We start from the raw sequence: 21,636 nt of genomic DNA, 5'->3' as shown, positions 1-21,636 counted from the left end.
TCTTCTGGTCCATATCCCTCCCAGTCAACGAGGTATTCTAGCTGACCACCACGACGCCGGGACCGTAGAATCTCCTTGACAGAGTAAATGGAGTCTTCTAGCATCAGTGGTGGAGGGGTTTCCTCTTCGTGGCCAGGCTCTGTGGAGGGAATCAGAGGTTCGTGATAGGGTTTAAGGAGTGACACGTGAAATGTGGGATGGATCCTGTACTGGGGTGGTAGTTGTAATTTATAGGTGACAGGGTTGACTTGTTCTAGGATGGTAAAGGGACCAATGAATCTGGGACTAAGTTTTTTGGAGGGCAGTCGCAGGCGGATGTCTCTGGTGGATAGCCAGACCTTCTGTCCAGGGTTGTAGACGTGACCTTCAATCCTTCTCCTGTCTGACACCTCCTCGGTTCTTCGGACTGCCCTCTGTAGATGGTGATGGGCCTTGTCCCAGACCCTCTCGCTTTCCCGAAACCAGTGATCCACTGCAGGTACATCAGACGGTTCATCATTCCAGGGGAAAAGTGGAGGTTGGAATCCCAGAATACACTGGAATGGCGTGAGTCCTGTGGTGGGTTGCCGCAGTGAATTTTGGGCATATTCCGCCCAGCCAAGAAACTGGTTCCAGGAATTTTGGCGACCGTGACAGAAGGTCCTGAGAAATCGTCCCACTTCTTGAATCTTCCTCTCCGTCTGGCCGTTGGTTTGTGGATGATAGCCAGACGAGAGGCTGACGGTCACACCTAGGAGTCGGAAGAAGGCTTTCCATAGTCTGGAGATGAACTGGGGACCTCGATCCGAGACTATATCTTCTGGTAGACCAAAACATCGAAAGACATGGTTAAAGAGACTTTCAGCTGTCTCTAGGGCTGTGGGGAGACCTTTCAAGGGAATCAAACGACAGAATTTTGAGAATCGATCTATGATAACCAGAATGCAGGTATTACCGTCAGATGAGGGAAGATCCGTCATGAAGTCTACCCCTAGGTGTGACCAGGGACGATTCGGGATGGGCAAAGGGTGGAGCTTGCCTGCAGGTAGATGGCGTGGACTCTTTGACATGGCACATTCTTTACAACCTAGCACATACCTTCTCACATCTCTTGCCATGCTCGGCCACCAAAAGCGTTGGGATAGCAGCGAGAGGGTATTGTTGACCCCAGGATGCCCAGTGCCCAGAGAGGTATGAGTGGAGTGGATGAGATCTACCCGTTGATTATTTGGAACAAACTGTCGATTTGGGGGGCAGCCCGGCGGAGCTCTGATTTCAGGAGTGGCGACGGCTGGAGGAGCAGACCATCTGATGGGACAGACATCTATATGATCTGGAAGAATCTTGGCCGGGGTTTCGATGGTTTCTTGATGATCATGAATTCTGGATAGTGCGTCCGCTCGGATATTTTTTGATCCTGGTCGATAGGTTATGGAGAAATGGAATCTGGAGAAGAACAATGACCAGCGGGCCTGGCGAGGACAGAGTCGTTTAGCATCTTTGAGATATTGCAAATTTTTATGATCTGTGATTACCTGGAAGGGCTGTTTAGCACCCTCCAACCAATGTCGCCACTCCTCCAGGGCGAGCTTGATGGCTATCAGTTCTCGATTCCCGATGTCATAATTCTTCTCCGCCGGACTAAGTTTCCTGGAGAAATAGGCACATGGATGGAGTAATTTGGGAGAACCGTGGAACTGAGATAAGATGGCTCCCACTCCAGTGGTGGAGGCATCTACTTCTACTATGAAGGGCAAATCTGGGTCAGGGTGAGTCAGGAGTGGAGCTCGAGTAAAGGCTTCTTTGAGATTTCGGAAGGCTGCGGCGGCTTCAGAAGGCCAGGATAATTTCTTGGGTTTATTTTTGAGAAGGTTGGTGAGTGGGGCGGTGACGAGACTGTAGTTATAAATAAATCGTCGATAGAAATTTGCAAAGCCGAGGAATCGTTGGAGTTCTTTGATGGTTGTGGGTTCTGGCCAGGAGACAACGGCCGTGACCTTCCCCTCGTCCATACGAACCCCTCTTTTATCTATGATGTATCCCAGAAACTGAACAGATGGTAGATGAAATGAACATTTCTCAGCTTTGAGGTACAGTTGATGTTTCCTGAGGGTTTGCAATATCTTCTCTACGTGGTGGCGATGTTCGACCTCATTTCTGGAGTAAATCAAGATATCATCTATGTATACAATGACGAAGAGATGAAGGAACTCTCTGAGGACTTCATGGATGAAGTTTTGGAATACGGAAGGGGCGTTGACCAGACCATACGGCATTACCCGATATTCGTAGTGGCCAGTAGGGGTCACAAACGCGGTTTTCCATTCATCACCCCTCCGTATCCTCACCAGGTTATATGCGCTGCGGAGGTCCAACTTTGTGAAGATCTTGGCAGATCGAAGTTGCTCTAGGGCCGCAGGAACGAGAGGAAGGGGATATCGGAACTTGACTGTACCTTGGTTGAGAATTCTATAATCAATGCACGGTCGCAGCCCTCCATCTTTCTTAGCCACAAAGAAGAAACTGGATGCTGCGGGTGATGTGGAAGGACGGATATACCCCTTATGCAGAGCCTCCTGAATATACTCCTCCATGGCCTTGGTTTCCGGGAGCGACAGTGGATAGATTCTACCTTTGGGCATTGGGGCATCTGGAACCAGATCTATGGCACAGTCCCATGACCGATGTGGAGGTAGCTGGGAAGCTTTCTTGGGGCAAAACACGTCCTTGTAAGGAGTGTATATCTCAGGAATGTGGACGGATCGTGACTCGATGGGGCTTTTTTAACTGACGTGACATAGACAGATAGGGGTTTTTGAATCTGTACGGGAAGATCGGGGAAACAGCCTGGTGTACATCCTTCACCCCATCTCTTTATCTCTCCTGTGCCCCAAGAGAGGATGGGATCATGCTTCACCAGCCACGGTCGCCCTAGGATGATATCCATGGTGGCTCCCTCCAAAACCAGAAATTGTATATCTTCCTTATGCAACCACCCAATTTGGAGACTAACGGGTTCACATTTACGGTGAATACGTGCCTGTGACTTGATATTGTTGGTTATGGGTTGAATCTGGTAGATGTGCGTCGAGGCTTCGGTGCGGAGGTGGAGCTGGCGACAGAGGGAGTGTGAGATGAAATTCCCAGCTGACCCTGAGTCGATAAGGGCGGTGGCTGAAACATAAGAAGAGTGGGTAGTTAACAGTACCTTGGTAGTGAGAGGATTCATCTTCTCAATATCAAAACTGAACACACTCACCGAGGGGCGTATGGGACGGAGAGGACAGTCCAATCTAACATGTCCTCCGGCACCACAGTACAGACACAGACCCCGGGTCAGCCTCCTCTGTCGCTCAGCGGCCGTGAGTCTACCGGCTTCAATTATCATGGGTTCTGGTTCTGGAGGGATTGTGGGCTCAGATGGACGGAGGAGTGCTTGAGGTAAGTGATCTGGGTTTTGTTGATAAGAGTTTATACGATCAGAACATCTAAGAGACAGTTGGATAAATTTTTCCAAACCCATATTATCATCTAGTGCTGCTAGCTGTAGACGAAGTTTGGGTTCTAAACCGAGCCGGTAAGTGGTGAGAAGAGATCGCTCATTCCATCCGCTGGCAGCAGCTAGAGTACGGAACCGAAGGGCATAGTCCTGTGTGGACATAGTTCCTTGTTTTAGATGGTATAGTTGCTCTCCAGCTGCTACTTCTCCATCAGAGCGACCAAAAACCTCTTTGAAATATGTGGTGAAGGCTTGAATGGAATTAGTTACCGGCCCAGCTTGATTCCAGATGGTCTCAGCCCACCGGAGAGCAGATCCAGAGAGAAGTGAAATGATGAAAGCAATTTTAGACCGATCTGTGGGATATAACTCCGGTTGCATTGTGAATACAAGGGAACATTGTAATAGGAATCCGTTGCACTCCTCCTCCCCGCCAGAGTAGGGCGCTGGTCGAGCCATGGGACTGGATGCTCTGGGGGAAGCCGAAGAAGTGCGCGGTGCTGGTGGTGGGTCAGGAAGTGGTGCAGCTGGCGATAAAACTCTCTTCATCGCATCTACCAGCTCCTGGATTGGATCGGAGTCGCTCATGCTGTTAACTATATAGGTCCGGGCTTCTGTTAGGAAATGGACGGACAAACAGGGTGAGTAGAAAATATAAACGTTTATTTTTACAGCAGAGCAATAGAAGGATATGCAGGGTTTCGTTTAGTTGAGACGAAGGAGATGTAACTGTCCGTATTCCTTTTAGTATGGATGATGATATTGATGCTGACCGAATACACACACCAGATGAGTAGGGGATGAGACAGAATGATGGAGCACACACTAGATGAGTTGCGGAGACGACAATGATGAAACACACACCTCCAACTGGACACGGGGCTGACTGGACAGACTGGGGATAAAACAGAGAATAGGTAAGTTTCGGAATAGTCAATCGCTGATAATGAATACGTGGAGAGTATTCGTTATAAGTCCGCTTCGTATGAACGAGCCCGGACAAAGAGTGGTGTGAGGTGTGTGTTTATATTGTCTCACGGTGATAAGGTGCAGCTGTGCATGATTAAAACTCAGGTGATGATGGGCATTGTGTTAAATTGGTGGAAGAGCCTGGCCAATCTGTGACATCATCGAAGTTGTTCACAATACTGATCCATCCACAGAGTTTGAGATGTAGTCAGATGTATACAAATACAAGCGTAGCTGTTTAGAGCTCATTTCTAGTTAATGATGTACCAGTTTACCAGTATGTTGGAATGGATTTGTGAATGCTCTTTTCCGGAAAAATTCCGTAACATCCTCGCCTGTGTGAACCGCGCTTTTTTGAATTTACCGGTAAAGTTGTTCTGGAAATTTTCCATATATTTACCGGTATCACTGTGAATGGGGCTTAAGTTACAAGCACTGAAACTCTAACAGTATTCAGCTACAGAATTCGAATAATCAAATGTAGTATAACACAGAAAAGTCTTCATTGTATAAATAATAAAATAAATTGCATCTTTAATAAAGTTTTTACGAAAGTAAAATTGTACAATGTTTTGTGCCTGAATGCTTTAAACCGTCTTGAAATGTTCACACAGCCACAGCCCTTAAAAACACATGGAAGCAATGAACTTTTCCTCCATTATGATTAAACTTTATAATAACTTCACAAATCTGACATGTTCTGAACAGTGGGTCGGGTCCTGCTCAACTCTAATCACAACTCAACATTCTACAAATTGCAATATTGATGCTGAAACAATCTATTGTGCAGCCCTAATTGTAAACAGAACCAACTAAGCTGCAGAAAATGGCTAGCATTGTGTAAACATGTATACTCGTGAATAATATGAACCCACGACCTTTCCAAGAGTCATGAATACATTAAAAACCATCTGGCGTAATTATGCAGATGGGAATTTGTGCATAACGTACAGTAGACTACAGCACATTACTCTGTGTGTAATTGTGCAACGTTCTCCTAACATTTTCCCAAGCCTTAGAGCTACAGAAACAGTGAGGCGTTTGTGTTGTGCCCAGCTGTATATTTGGCTCCAAGCATGATTTTGAGATTTAATTAATTCAACTTTCATCATAAAGCTTGATTGTGAAGTTTGAATATACCCCAGCTGTATTACTATCCGTTTTGGTAGTAATTAAAATGTTTAATGATTATCTTGGAGACACAGTCTGCTAACAAGATGACACTCGGCCCTAGGGTTAAGTTGTGTGGCTTAATTAAAAGTCCATGCAGTGATGTGGCCGAGTATATGATCCACATCTCTGTCTTCATGACAGCCCTTCATTAGGAACTTATTATAGGCAATAGTTTGAGCTTATTTATGTCACAGTTTGGAGCCATAATTACAACCCCGAAACTTGCAATCAGCTGTCACTGCCGTGGTAAGAGTTCATTTACAATTTATGAACGAAGTTGGAATCAATCTCCTGGATAAACTTGGGTCAAATGCTGGATCTGTATCTTCATTTTCAACACACAAACACAGTGTTTAAGGCCAGGGCTATAGCAGTCACAGTTGTTACTCAGGATCAATGTCTGTATAGACACATAGATTAAAGTCTTGGCAACAAAAAATGCTATTGATCATTTCCACCACAGTCACTGCCCAGGAAAGAGAACAGTTCATTTAACACACACTCTTTTCTGACAACATGGCAAAATAGCTGGCAAGGTTTCACAATATATGGGTATGCTGTTATAATGGAACTAGATATTGGACTTTAAAAAGTAGATAACCCTTTATTTTACAGTGTACTTGACCTTAAAATTCATCCAAATATTAAATGTCATACTAGAGCAGTTTCTGAATCCTCAAAGAACGTTTTATCAATCTAAAAAGAAACCTTTTCTATTACAAAAAAAAAAAAAGTTTTGTGGAATGGAAAGTTTTGTGGATGTTAAAGCAGGGTTTCTGCAGGTTTCACATAGTCAGATTTAAGTCTTTTTAAGACCTTTTTAAGACCGTTATGAATGAAATTCCAAGACTTATTCAGGGCTAAACACTAAGGATTTTTTTTTAATAGCCCGGTTGGTCCTGCAGAAAGGGTTTACTAGCCTCAGGGTGCTTTCACACCTGTGAATCGATTCAGTTGTTCCGAAACAGAGATTACAATTGTTACATTGTTGCTCTTTGCTCTTGGAGCGGTTCGCTTTCACACTGCAAAGTTTCTAATCGGACCAAAAGAGCTAAAACAAGTCACGTGCGAGTAAACTGTCCTTACATTGGTCAGAGTGTCAGGGTTTATTTTGCAGTGTCCTGCTCAGCTGTCAGGAGAGGTGGTGGTTTGATGGTAATTGACAGGGTGCGCGCGCGCGACATGTCTGAGGAGAAACACGGTAGCATGGGTTGAGAAGGGTGCGCGACGATGCCTATTTGAGGACTGGGAGAGAGACGCGAGATTACCGGGAGATCATCACTCGTTTGCGGGCATCCGGAGACTCGCGAAACTTCCCGCCCTACTCATAATTCTCTTTATATAGCTGTAAGCCTATTACATATCCATAAAACACTGTGATATAACCGGGCTCGGATCGGATCGCTTTCTCACTGCAATCAAACCGCTCCAGGGTTCATTTCAATTGAGCCGAGACCACCTCATTCAAGCGATCTCGGAGCGATTACTTTGGCGTGGAACAGAGCGCGATTGCCCTGTTCACATATGCCAATCGAACCCCGCTAACTGGGCAAACGAGATACCATCCGAAACAAAAGTGTAGGTGTGAAAGCACCCTTAATCAAAAAAAAAATTCTAAAAAGTTATTTCTTTGCCACATTTTTTGAATTATGTGTCAAAACAAGCAAACCCTGGTTGTATACATGAATTTTTTTTTAAACAAACAAAAACAAACCAGCAAACACATATTGGTAAGTTTGGTTGAAAGTGTTTTTGAAATTGATTGTTATTGATTGGAAAGATTGACATATCAAAATTAAGACTTGTTTAAAAGGCTTTAAGATCTACAAGACAAAATTTCAGTGAATTTAACACCTAATCTAGTTTTTAAACCGAGGTAAACCGAGGTCCTGACTCTCTGTAGTAATTAAAAATCCATGGCGCTTCTCGTAATAAGTATAGGGGTGTGACCCTGTTGTCCTGGCCAAATTCCCTCCATTGGCCCTTAACAAACATCGCCTACCAATCATCCCCATCCACAGAATTGGCTCTATTACAGTCTCTCCACTCCCCCTATAGCTTGTGTGTGGTAAGCGCACTGGCACCGTTGTCCTGTGGCTGCCATCGCATCATCCAAGTGAATACTGCACACTGGTGGTGGTGTGGAGAGACCCCCTCATGATTGTGAAGTGCTTTGGGTGTATGACCCTACACAACAAATATGCTACATAATTACACATTACATTACAAATTTAAGACATTTTAAGACTTAGTAGAAACCCTGTAAAGGTTCTTGGTGGAACTATCAATGACAGTACAAATGGTTATATTAAATAATGCATAATTATTAGGGCTGTACGAATAATTGCATTTATGATAATATAGTGATATTATAAAACTAGAATTTTTTATTTATTTGTTTTCTTTTATTTTTATTTATTTTTTTTTAATCGCAGTCGTCACATGAGATGAGGGTAACACAGGCTTAAGTGGGAGCATCAGGTTATGGATTTCAGTATTTTCTTACAATGATAGGATGTCCTAAGTGTATATATAATATAGTCATTTAATGTAGTTTTATAATACAAGCATTGTAGTTGTCAAATATGAAGGGAAATAAAATAGTCTTTGAATGCACTTTCACTTTCCACTTTGACTTTTGCATTTGTTTACACGCAAAAATGAAAGTGAGTGAAAACCATTTTTGTTCACTGAACTACAGTAATGATATAAAAATAAAATAGGATAAAAATTACATGAAAAATATCTAACAAAATATAGACATTGCTTTACAATTATTTTAAATTAAAAATAGATGCAAGCAGGTTAATGAAATAGACTTTCAGTGAATATTTGCTTTTTACTTTGACCTTGGCTTAACATACAAAAATTGAAGTGATTAAAAACCATGTTTCTTTACTGAAATAGTGATATAAAAATAAATAGGATAAAATATACATATCAGATGAAAAACGTCCAACAAAAGTTAGACATGTTGGTTTACAAAGAATTGAAATTACTTTTTTCTTTTTTTCATTAAAATGCTTACAATAATTGGCTAATTTTCATAAATATTACTTTTTTTTTTCAAATAAAACCTAAATGAAAGTAAGTCATTTTGCGATTAAATAAAATGAAAATAAGTTTGGGTTAAAATACTAAAATTGCAAACTACAAATTAGTACAGATCAAGTTAAAAAAACAAATGTACATAAAATGATCAAAAAACCACTCATTCTAAAATTAAAATAAATTATCAAAATAGTAATATAAAAATGAAAATAAAATGATAAAAAACTGGAGTACATACATATTTATGTGTTTAAACATGTACTTAAAAATGCATTGTTCCTGTGTGACAATTAGCTCAGCTTAATATCTATACTGAAATATACACAATCACAATAAGAGCAGTACATCTGTTCCAGACAGTCACATTCACAGGAACACTTTCACAGCTTAAGCCAAACACATCATCATTGACATGCTCATCTAACATGCTAATCCCAACACATTTAGACAGATTATCAGCTCCTCAGATTATCAAAGGAGGGTGAAGGGTCACTTTCTACAGTCAATCTACACCTTCTCTCAGAGGAGCGTCAATTGATTTTAAAACATCGACTCAAGTGGTTTTTGGACGCTTTCATCTCCTCGTTGTGAAGGTAAGCTGAAAAGAAACAATGTATTGTAGTGAATAGAGTTGTAGTGTTACTTTGTGTAAATACTTTATACTTTTTAAATGTTGCAAAAAACGACGCATTTAAATTAAATGTAATTTTTGCTGATTAAAATAAGTTAACTAAAAAAAGTTCAGTTCAACTTCAGGCAACCTTTTCAGCTTTTAGTTTGAGTGACCAAAACTACAGAAAATATTTTTGTTAATTGTTATAAAGATTAAATAAATACATTACAAAAAAAAACTTAAAAGTTAGACACTGGTTTGCAAATAGGTGAAATTTAAGTTTAAAAAAAACAAAAACTACTGAAAATCATTTTTGAAATACAGATAAATAACATAATTTTGAGGTCTTGTAATGATCTAAAATGTAAATAATAAAATTTAAATAAAAAAATATTAAATTAAACAATTCCAAACAGATACTAATAAAATAATGTTTGTTAATTTAAAAAACAATCAAATAAAACAAATATTATAGCAAAAGCATACACAGCAATGAACTGAAATTAAAACATGCTTAAAGGTGCAGTAGGTGATCTACCGAAATGCAAACATTAGCATAATAGTATTGAAAACACAGTCCCTCCCTGACAGTAGACAACCCATCAGATCATGTCATTCACCAGTTAGAAAACTTTATAATACTTCAATTCAGAATGAAAAACTGTATTATATCTAGCTTATTTTCATTTGTGTAGCAAGCAAAACTCATAGTGTGCAATATTTCACTTACAATATTAAGTGTGCATAGTGTGCAATGTTACTTACATGTTATTTCAGACCGAATATTTAGAGTAGCGGTATACAATGTAGGGTAAAGTCTAGATCGAATATGCAGCTGGCCGCATATAGCAGCATTTTTTTATGACACTGTATAACAATAAATAATATTTTTACAGTACTGTGACGGTTGGGTTTAGGGTTGGGGTAGGCATTAAAAAACACACTTTATTGGGTAATTAAATAGATAGCAAAAATAATACTCGATACAACTACTGTTTTTATGTTACTGTGACGGTTGGGTTTAGGGTTGGGGTGGACATTAATAAAATACAATTATTGGGAAATTTAATAAATAATATAAATAATCCTTTTTAACTTCCAGCCACAATCGTATCCGATCTAGCAACAACCACAATATAGGAACTGTGTCGCAGTTTGTCATTGTTCAAAAATGAACCAATGCGAATATAAAACCAGGCAGAATATTGCTATTTACTTATGTTTTGTTGTTAAACTAAATAAAAAGCTACATTATCAATGCTGTAAAAGGACCTTATGAAACTGAAAATAGTCACTTCAATCTTTCACCAGTAGATTTCAGTTGCTGAACGACCCTTCTGTGCATATAACCCATTCATAATACAACACAATCTACATCAACTTTGAGTGACTGAAATAGTTTTGAATGTTGGCAGAAATAGCCTAGTGGTTCCTGCATCGACACATAACACCAAGATGCTCACCCAAGATGCTCAAAATGAACGACCCGAGTTCATTTCCCAGCACGAGGTCCTTTGCCGATCCTTCCCCTATCCCTGCTCCCACACTTTCCTGCCTGTAAAATCTCCACTGTCCTATCCCAATAAAGTCCTATCCCCCCCAAATAAAAAAATAAAAATAAATAAAGGGTAGTTTTAAACAACATTATCTGTCTAAAAGAAAGACTTCAGCAAGCAAAAGTAACTCTGATTCAGGATTTTAAAAAGTTTTGATTCAGCATTTATTTTTAACGCTGTCACTCTCTCATGTGCACATTGTACGCACAAACGGTAGTTCTGTCTGCATGAACAGGGGTGCTGATGTACAAATCTACATTTGTTGACAGACAGTTTGGGCTACTTATCAGAATTATGGGAATTATCTGCCTGAGAAATTTTTATTGGATGAACATTTTTCAGTCTTATGCCTCACCCAGAATATAAAAACACATATAAATACATTTAGATCATTTACTTTAATCATTACTATTGGACTATGACGAGACTTTCAACCAGCACAACAAAATATGTTTCTGAAGACAATCAACTACAGCACCTTTAAGTACAAAAACATAAAAAGACATTTTTATTATCTGAACACAGCTCAAATAAACCCGAATATCTACAGCTGCAAAGACCAAATTAACTTCATTAACATCCCAAACAACAAAGCACGTTCAACAGCAACATATCAGACACACATTGACAGCCAAAGCTGCAATCTCTTTCAAAAGCTCTGCTGTATTAGTACAGAAACCGACAAGGAGAGAAGCCATCAGACGGCAATTACTGAAACAGACTCGGGGAATAATTACAGTAATGTCGAGTGCATGAATGACAGCCATAGAGAAGTGATGGGCCTTTGAATGCAGTCAGTCAGAAGTAAAGTTGTGTCTGGATGTAAACACAGCAGCTGATGGTGGATTGTCAAGTCGAGCAAGATAAATCCCATCGCCGCGTGCCCGTAATGGCAAAGGAGGGGGTCGGCCTCATTTCAGTGCCATGACACAAAATCGGTAATGGGGATCGATCGCGCCAGTCTGAGCGCTCCATGGGTATTGTTCTGTGGCTTGTTTTCTGATGTAACCCAGGAAAGTTCTTGCAATCTATGATTGATCTAGTGCCAAAGGGCTTGTGATGGATCTCACGAGGAGACCAACACAAGACAAGGCACACAATGATGAACAACGGGCCCCCGAGTAAACGTTTTATACTGTACATGTGGCCGCGCTCATACACGGCCCTCCAATATAAATTAGTACTTTTGTTCAGCAGGGACATGTTAAATTGATCCAAAGAGACTTTGGCATTGTTGCAAAAGATGGTTTTCAAGTAACTGCAGCTGACACTGAAGACTGGAGTAATGATTGATGAATAGACCCAATCTCAGTACATTTTTTTTACCCTTACTTCTTCCCTTTGGCCCTTGAGTGTGGAAGGGAAGGGTCTCAAAATTTAGCCCTAAGAAATGGGACACCACTGCAACCTGCACACGTCATCATATTGCGATCTATTACTTCATATGAGAGCAACAAGTGGCTGATGTAGTTATTCCAGTTGCGCTATTTTTTTTTTATTTATCTTCGTGAAATCACCGAAGGCAACGATGTTATGTTATCATAACGATATGATATTGCAGTAAGCTGGTAACTGTACTGTGCATTTACACTGTGGTCATATTAGTCTATGCACACACAGGAAAACAACAACAATGTTATACCAGACTAGGGCTGGGCGATTAATCGAAAAGTAAATAAAATTCAGATCCTATAATCGATCAAATGTTTTCTATGTCAGTTTATTCAATTACTTTCCCTACCATGTGTGGAGTCATGGGATCCCACTCTGTTAAGGCTTATTTATACTTTTTATATTATGATTTATACTTATTATATTTTCATGATATTATACTTGCACGTGTACGGTTCAGCACAGCCTTCGTATACTCGCGCACCTCTCAAAGAAATGTAACATCACAACGACGTGTAGCGCTAGCTTTGTGATTTGGTCGGTTTGGTAGCAGTAACAAGCGTGGGCGTTGCGGAGAGCTGCGTTTTAGGCAATGTGTGTTTTAATTTCAGTAGTTCAGTGTGGATGTTCAATAAATAATCATAGATAGTAGATAGTGTGTGTGTTTACTTCAATTATTTTAAATCAAGTTATGCACCCTTCAGTCATAAATCTCTTGTAATATTTGCTGTACAAAACTTGTCAATGAACTAGGTAGGGCAAATAAATAAATAAATACATTAAATAATCGTTAACTAATCTTAAACGAGTTTTCAATCAATTAATACTGTAGTTTTAGGCCAAATCGCCCTGCCTTACAGACACCGTAAAACATAACCAGACTTTTCTAACAGGGTATTCAAGTGTAACTGTGTGTCAGATGTGAAAGTATGTTGTGGGATTACTATACAGGAGTTATTATTATGGATTATAAATAGCTAAATTTTGCTTTTTTTTTTAAGTTTTTTTTTTTTAAACACGACGGTTAAACACAAACACGGTTATGAATATATTAAAACGAAATTACAATTTTTGTACCCCTTAGATTCTGGAGTGTTCCTGAAAAATCTCCATTTCAAGGGCTATCTAGCGCTTCCTCTTAGCCCTACGCCTTCAAGCTGAAGAGAACTGGGACAAGGGGAAGGGCTAAGGGGTAGAATTGGGATTGAGCCTTACTGTTTATAGTTGACTAAAACTGCAAATTCTGATGGTCGGAGGATCATATTTTAATGTACACGTCTCAAGTAAGTTCATTGCACAATTTGTTGAACACTGTCATATACGACACAATTTTGTGACCTGATGAAGCAAATGTATGGAATTCTGTGCAACAAACATGGACAGAGGAAGACAATGCTCTCAAAGTTTTCACAACCACTCTCTCTCTCATAACAACTATTGATACGAGCCGTAAATGTTTGCTATGCAAAACATACAAGTTCTTTTTCAGCTCTGGAAAGCAATGATGCCTGGTCATCGTTTTTGTGAATTATTAAGCCTAGTCTATGGCAAAGACTACAGATGTACAAAGATGTAAATTGCAACACTCAGTTTGGCCGCCATAGCAAAGGATGTCGTGGCTTCCAGTCAGATTAGTCAGTTGTCAATCTTAATAGCTTTGGGAGAGGGGTTTGTACAAGTTTGATTGTTTGTTAAGTTAATCCTTGTCATTTGACAACTAATGCATTTTTGCCCTGCTTACAACAAGAAAAATGACATCCCATCACATATTGTGTATTTTATTATATTTATTATACATAAATCATATTAAATCATAAATTTTACTATACATAAAATAATTTTACTGACTCAAATCTTTTGATGGTTGATCTTTTGGTAGTTTATGTATGTTTTTTTTTAGATTGTCTAGACTTTCAGTTGAGTCAGAAAAAGAAAAAGGTATGTTTAAACTTTTATAACCAGTATATAACCCATACTTAATGCATATTCTTACTGACATTTTGTATGTTTAGTAAGACATTGAACACACAACTCACCTCCATTATATGCAGCCTATTAGTTTCTAAATATCATATCTACAGAAGCCAGTTTTATAATATATATATATATATATATATATATATATATATATATATATATATATATATATATATATATATATATATATAGCAAGTCATCATCATCATCATCATCATTTTCATCTGGTTATCCGGGGCTGGGTCGCGGGGGCAACAGTCTTAGAGAGATCTACAGACTTCCCTCTCCCCAGACACTTTTTCCAGCTCCTCCGTGGTGTTCCTAGGCAAGCCGAGAGACTTGGTCACTCCAGCGTGTCCTGGGTCTTCCCCGAGCCCTCCTCCCAGTAAGAGTTCGCCCTGCCACCCTTTGAAGAAAACTCATTTCGGCTACTTGTATCCGAAATCTTGTCCTTTGGGTCATGACCCAAAACTCATGACCATAGGTGGGAGTAGGAATGTAGATTGAGAGCTTTGCCTTTCGGCTCAGCTCCTTCTTTACCACAACAGACTGGATTACTGCTGTCACTGCACCAATCCGCCTGTCAATCTCACGCTCCATCCTTCCCTCACTCGTGAACAAAACCCCAAGATACTTCAACTCCTCCACCTGGGGTAAGGACTCTCCTCCAACCTGGAGATTGCAAACCACCTTTTTCTGGTGAAGCACCATAGCCTCGGACTTGGAGTTGAACGACATCGTCTGCGAATAACAGAGATGAAATCCTGTGGTCCCCGAACCAGACCCCCTCCAGCCCAAGGCTGCACTTTGAAATTCTGTCTATAAAAATTATGAACAGAATTGGTGACAAAGAGGAAGCCCTGCCGTTGCCCGACATGCACTGGAAGCAAGTCTGACTTAATGCCGGCAATGTGAACCAAACTCCTATGAAGCAAGTAATTGTAATAAATCTGCAAATTCACCTCAAATTCACACACCATAAATTATAATTGCAATCACAAGATAATGAAGCATTATTCACAAAATAGCCATACTTAGAGATATTGTTGTTATTATGATAAACTCAAACTGCAAGATACAGTCTATATTTGAACTTCCATGTAGATCTCATATATAAACAGCTAAAATAATTAAGCTTTTAAAGCCTTCGGTTTTTAATTAGACTTCTACATCATCTTCAATATATCTAGGACTTATTAAATAACTATACAAATACATAACATTAAACTAAAATGCCATTTTATAACATTAGAAAAGTAACAAAAGTTATCAAAGTTCTAACACAAGCATGACATCAATAAAATGCCGGTGCCCTAATGATTCTATTCAGCATTCACCTGTCAGACAGTAAGACAAAGCCATCTGAAAGCCTGTATCTGATGCCCTTGGCTGGGATAGAAATCTCAATGGGATTTAGTCTTTCTAGGTGCGAAAGATTTTTATCTATGAAGGTCCACCTTTGATTTAATCTGCATCTGTCAGGTTCAGTCATATTCGAAAGGCCAGCTCAGGAAAAAAAAAACTATACTTTATGAACTTTACTTATTTAGAAAAGTGCACAAATATCACTCTTTCCATGACTCCAGCAAACTCATGTCATTTCAGAAGTAATTGCTTTCTGTGTATCACAACGTGCATCAAAAAGTGTTGATATCTTATAATTAGGAGTAAAAAAAACTGAGCAGTCTGGTCAATTTTTGGCTCAGCACAGCTTTCACTCTCTTACACAATTCTATCAGTTTATCCATAATTATCCCCATACTCCTCTGCTAAATTATTCTAATTAGAGGAATTAGGAGCTAAAATTGCTTGTGTTAACCTGCTGATTGACAGCAATTGGTCACTTAGTTTAATAACTCTTGTAGATTAGCCAGGCAGGTTTTTCCTCTTGGTGAGTGTCACTGGTGCGCTGAAATAGACTCAGCAAATTACCCGGAGCAGAAGGAGCCCACGTTCTGTTTTAAGTACATTTCATCGCATATGAATAATCTGTTTGCTGTGACTGTGTGCCATGAAGACTTTAAGTAATTAGGGATTTTCTAAAGTAGGCATTTATTTAACATTTTCTTTTGATTTAAATTATTGAACCAACATACAAATTTATCAAAGTCAGTTTTTTTTATTGCACACTAAATATGATAAGAATTACACCAGAAGGTTGCTTTTTTTAAAGTTCAAGTATTGGTCAACTCATTTTAGAGATATTATTCAAATAAGTGATATTAATTTATAGATTCATAAAAAATTAAAGCTTCCACAAAGACAATTGTGTCATCATTTACTCAACCTTCATTGGTCGTATAACAGTTTGAGTTTCTTTTTTCTGTTAAACACAAAACAAGTTTTATTGAAAAAAGCTCAAATACTATAACCATCGATTTCCATAGTGGTTATTTTTTATGAATGCTTCTAATTTTTTTTCAAAATATTTTCTTTTGCGTTCAACAAAAAAGCAAACTCTTAATGGTTTGGAACCACTTGAAGGTGAGTAAATGGCAACACAACCCATGGCAATTCTTAACTTTTTTTAAACTCATTTTTAATAACCTAGGCGCAAAGTCTAAAGTGCAGGGTGCAAAAGCATTAAGGGCCTGTCCGAATCCACTAGCTATTTTAAAGACAGAAAAATACGCTCTGCGCCCAGGCGAATGGTCTAACAGGGTTTTGCTTATTCTATTAATGAATAAGCCAATCAGAGTCTCATCTCCCATTCCCCATAAGAGTCAGTTGCGTTGCACCATAGCACGTTTGCTATTTATATGGCAGACTTTGTAAGTGGAAAAATTGAACGTTTCACTAGCAAGAAAACACTTAAACAGACCATCTGTAGTGTGAGGATAAAGAATGAGCCTCTTCCATCCGGCCTCTTTACTTTCTCTTTCATTTTCTCTTTTTCGTGGCTAAGGAAACAGTGTTGTACGCACTCCACTGAAGACATCCATTAACCTACATATTTAATTTAGTTTGTTAAGCACAAAGATTTGTTTTAAAACTATTTATAAATTCAGTTCTCATTTTCCAGCAAACGAATAAATGAACAATAACAACGAAGTGTGTTCAAAAAAGTTTTATTCAAACACACGTTCTATGTCTCAAATGGTCCAAATCCTGACAGGTGGGCAAATCTAAGCTTGTTTTTAATAAAACAAATATAAATAAATATGCATATAATAAATACTACTACTAAAAATTCTAATAATAACATTTTACGAAAGCAAGTTTTAATAATAAACTGAAAAAAGCCCTCGAGGCATAGGCATAGACATAGTGGTTTTTATATTCATGTAGAAAATTAGAATTTTTGTACTATTTTAATCCTTTCATTATTTTTCATTTGTAAAGGTATAAGCGAGGCGCACAACAGGCGCACAACTGATGAGTTCTGTGTTGGACTTAAGATCTCCTTTCAGCCGGTCAACAATGCGCCTTAACACAACACTTTTCTAAACCGGAACACCCATGAGTCCACAAAGTGGCGCAAATGTGTTTACCATTTAAACAACGAGGCGGAAAATGGGAAAATTACTGTTGTGCTGGTCTGAAAATAGCAACATGTCAGGCCAAACACATCTTGCGCCTTATTGCACCAGGTGTATGATTGGGCCCTTAGTGGCTAATTCGTATGAATTTGTACGATATCATCAGGACAATTTTATTACAATTGGCTTATCCCCCAATGACGATTGGGTTTAGGGGTGGGGTTTAATGTCATGCCTCCTTTCTAAAATCATACATTTTCGAACGACTAAATTTGTACAAATTAGTTACGTTGTATAAAATAGTTACGTTTCCTCGTGAGATCAGGCTGGTAAATTTATATTTTTGGGTTAAGCGAAACTTTCTTTTTATTTAAAAAAGGCTATGAGGAGAATCACAAAATTTCAAAATTCGGATTCAAAGCAGTCAACTTATTTTTACAAATCTGAAAGTGACCAAACCAAATAACCTCTTTTTACATTTCACTTCATGCAATTCTTAGTAAAATCATCGGTAATGTAATTTTTGGCAGGTATTCCGCTGTTGTATGACATTATTCATTCATTTTTCTTCAGCTTAGTGTCTATTTCAGGGGTTGCCACAGCGGAATGAACCGCCAACTACTCCAGCATATGTTTTACACAGTGCTTCCAGCTCCAACCCAGTACTGGAACCATACACACTCATTCACACTAGGCCTGTCACAATAAGTCATACATGTTGTTGTCATAGAAATGATTGCGATAAGTGTTGTTATTGTCATTTTAAGACCAATGCATGTCTGTGTTTATATATATAATTACACAAAAGCATATAAATAGTCATAAACAAATTCAAGGGACAAAAACGACATGTAAATGTACAGGTAAAATGGCGTTATTCCTGAATCATCACTTTTCTGGAAGTGGACAGCAGATGAACCAAGCTCATTTGGACATCTCTTCTAAACCTGTCAGTAGTTTTCAGGAAGTTGAAGATTGATCGTCTCCAATGAAGATTAGGTGAGATGACAGAAGCTGTGCAATCAGCTAAACTTTTGAAGACATTTCATTTTTAGGTAATCATGTTGAAGGATATGTATTGTGTCGCCAAAAATGATTGAAGTCATATTCATGTATTGCACGATATGTCGATATATTGAATATTGTGACAGGCCTAATTCACACACACTCATACACTACAGCCAATTTAGTTCATCCAATTCAAGTAAAGCGAATGTCTTCGGATTGTGGGGGAAACCGGAGCACCCGGAGGAAATCCACGTGAACACAGGGAGAACATGTACACTCCACACAGAAATGCAGGGACTCAAACCAGCGACTTTCTTGCTGTGAGGTGACAGTGCAAACCCCTGAGTCACCGTGCCACCATGTATGACATTACTTTAAACCAATAAATAGATGAGAACAGAGTAGGATCAAAACGTAGGAGCATGCGAAATAAATGTTTTCACATGAATGATTAGCTCATTTTGAATTCATGCTTGCTGCTTGTAAGAAGCCATTGACAATTTTGCTTCTAATGACTTGTTTGATGGGCAGAGGACAGACAGGGGTTCACTGGTTTGCATGGGCATATTAAACTGTTGATTGTAATTTATAGGCTGTCTGGTGCGCCTGTCGGCCTCCATTGTAATCTAATTCAGCGTTTGGAGGAACAGTCCGTCCTCTTGGATCAGCCGCTAGCATGCGTTTGATTAAGCCGCATGTCCTTCTCTTCAAACAGAAGCCTTTCTACAAAGCGAAAACAATCGCATCAAAACGCTGCCATTTGGAACGGTCATTGTAATTCCAGTCTATGACCTTTCTGACTATTATGCTAGTAAGCAACCCAATGGGCATTTTCTCAACTGGAATCAGGCCTCTGCCCAACCGCTGAACTCAAGGGCAAAACAGGTTGAAGTAACTAAGCTGGAGAGCTGCTGTTGTGTTTTACGCATGTCAGAATCACTAGACTGTGCACGGCTTCATGAATGTTACATTACAACTTATGTAACTACAATGTCAGTGTGGAAGAAGAGGCGAACGAGCTGAGCAACAGCTTCTCTGAACATCTAAAAATCTCCCCTTTCTTCTTGTTTTCTACTAGTATGTCTCAGAGGAGTAGAACGTCTTCAAAAGAAAGGTACAGGACGCCTCTGAATCAATACTTGCATCGTGACATGATGTGCGGTTTGGTCACTACAGATCTTCTCTCTTTCTAACAGCAGCTCTGGTCCTTCATCTTCATCAGACACTCCTCCTCCACGCTCCGCGCTCCGCAACTCCTCCAAAGACTCAAAAAACTCTGGCCACAGGGGCTCATCTGACAGCCAAGGACGCCGCGGAAGCAGAACATTCAGCCAGAACTCAGCTATTGCTGCAGCGTATACGCAGTATCTCAATTCTCTATTCGGACAGGTGAGTTAGAGAAGAGCTGTTGATGATTTCTTAAGGGTTTTGTCAAGAGATTTACATCTATATGCATTGAGTGAGTCATTTTAATACTTGGAAAAACATCAGTGTGTTGACATCTAGGAAAATCTTAAAGGGATGTGCTCGATCAGGCCAAACATAATAGAAAAAGTCCAAAATCTCAGCACAATGCCACTTTAGCTCTCAAAAGACTAATTTAATTGGAGAACGTTTCAACCTACAAGGTTGATGAAGACCTGATGAAGAACTTGTAGGTTGAAACGTCCAATTAAATTTGCCTTTTGAGAAATAAAGTTGCAATGTGTCAATTTGTTTTTGACTTTTTCATTTTAAAGGGCATCTATGATGAAAATCAACTTTTGTAAGCTGTTTGGACTGAACTGTGTGAAGGTATGGTGCGTCCACAGTCATTTTGGGGTAATATAAACACGATAAGTCTCTTTTTTGAATTTTCTGAAGGTAAAATAGGATCCAAACCCTGTCAATTCTAAGGCTCACCACAACGTGACGTAGGAGTGCGGTTCCCCCGTCCATCGAATTGATGGACAGCTGTGTATTAACATGTCAGATAAGACTTGCGCAAAGCAACTGGGATTAATAGATCTGTTAAGCTCTCTGTTCATACTCTAGTATGGGAGATCTGCATCCTTCTTTTCAGTAACTGTGCTGTTTATCTACATAAACAAATTGACAAAACCAAAAGAGCCTATAACAAGCTGTCTGTATAAACACATACACACACACACACAGCACCAAGCAAGTGACACACAGACAACATCACGCTCTCTCTCATTCACACACATGCATACATGTGCTCGCTCACTCACTCAGGAGTCAGGAGCGATATTGTTAGACTGCCCGCTCCCGTTCAAATTACAAGTTACCGACCGCTCCCGCGCTTTTTTCGAAAATTAATTCCCGCAGACCTCGACTACAGTGTCCTAAAAGATCAAATTTCCCATATTGGGAATGGTATAATAAATAATCTGATTGGTATTTTTAGCTGAAACTTTACAAACATGGATACACAAAAGATATTAAATCTCAAAAAATGGGTAAAATATATTTACTTATGTTAATTTCCAAAGCAACATCTGTATTTTTTTATTTATTAGTCAAGTTTAATATTTTAATACGGTCAATGTTCAAAAAGACATTTGTAAAAGTTTTTGCAAACATCACAATCAGATAGTATTACTATCTGGTAACATCACACTGCTGCTGTATAAGTATACTACTGTTGTAGTAGTAGTAATAATAATGATAATAATAATAATGATGATGATAATGCTGATGATGATAATGATTATAATGATAATAATAATAATGGCGAAGCAGTGGCGCAGTAGGTAGTGCTGTCGCCTCACAGCAAGAAGGTCGCTGGTTCGAGCCTCGGCTCAGTTGGCGTTTCTGTGTGGAGTTTGCATGTTCTCCCTGCGCTTGCGTGGGTTTCCTCCGGGTGCTCTGGTTTCCCCCACAGTCCAAAGACATGCGGTACAGGTGAATTGGGTGGACTAAATTGTCCGTAGTGTATGA

The 21,636-nt window shown here is 39.3% G+C and overlaps 2 protein-coding genes across 11 annotated transcripts in view; one reads left to right on the top strand and one right to left on the bottom strand.

Moving 5' to 3' along the window:
• Positions 1-21,636, bottom strand: part of doc2g (double C2-like domains, gamma) — a 170,529-nt gene that overhangs the window by 134,798 nt on the left and 14,095 nt on the right. The gene's annotated exons all lie outside the window — the stretch shown is intronic.
• The window catches only part of cabp4 (calcium binding protein 4), a 28,008-nt gene continuing 15,405 nt past the window's right edge, over positions 9,034-21,636 (top strand). For 2 of the 5 annotated variants that reach the window (XM_087264000.1, XM_087264001.1), the window contains exons 1-3: positions 9,034-9,264; positions 19,775-19,810; positions 19,893-20,085. In XM_087264000.1, coding sequence (XP_087120126.1) covers positions 19,776-19,810; positions 19,893-20,085 — 228 coding nt within the window. In that variant the 5' untranslated portion in view covers positions 9,034-9,264; position 19,775. 5 annotated transcript variants of the gene reach the window in all.

Source organism: Danio rerio, chromosome 8 (assembly GCF_052040795.2).
Source record: "Danio rerio strain M-AB ecotype USA chromosome 8, GRCz13ab, whole genome shotgun sequence".
Lineage (NCBI taxonomy): Eukaryota > Metazoa > Chordata > Actinopteri > Cypriniformes > Danionidae > Danio > Danio rerio.
Note: the sequence above shows the minus strand (reverse complement) of the source record. Positions and strands in the feature narration are given on the sequence as shown.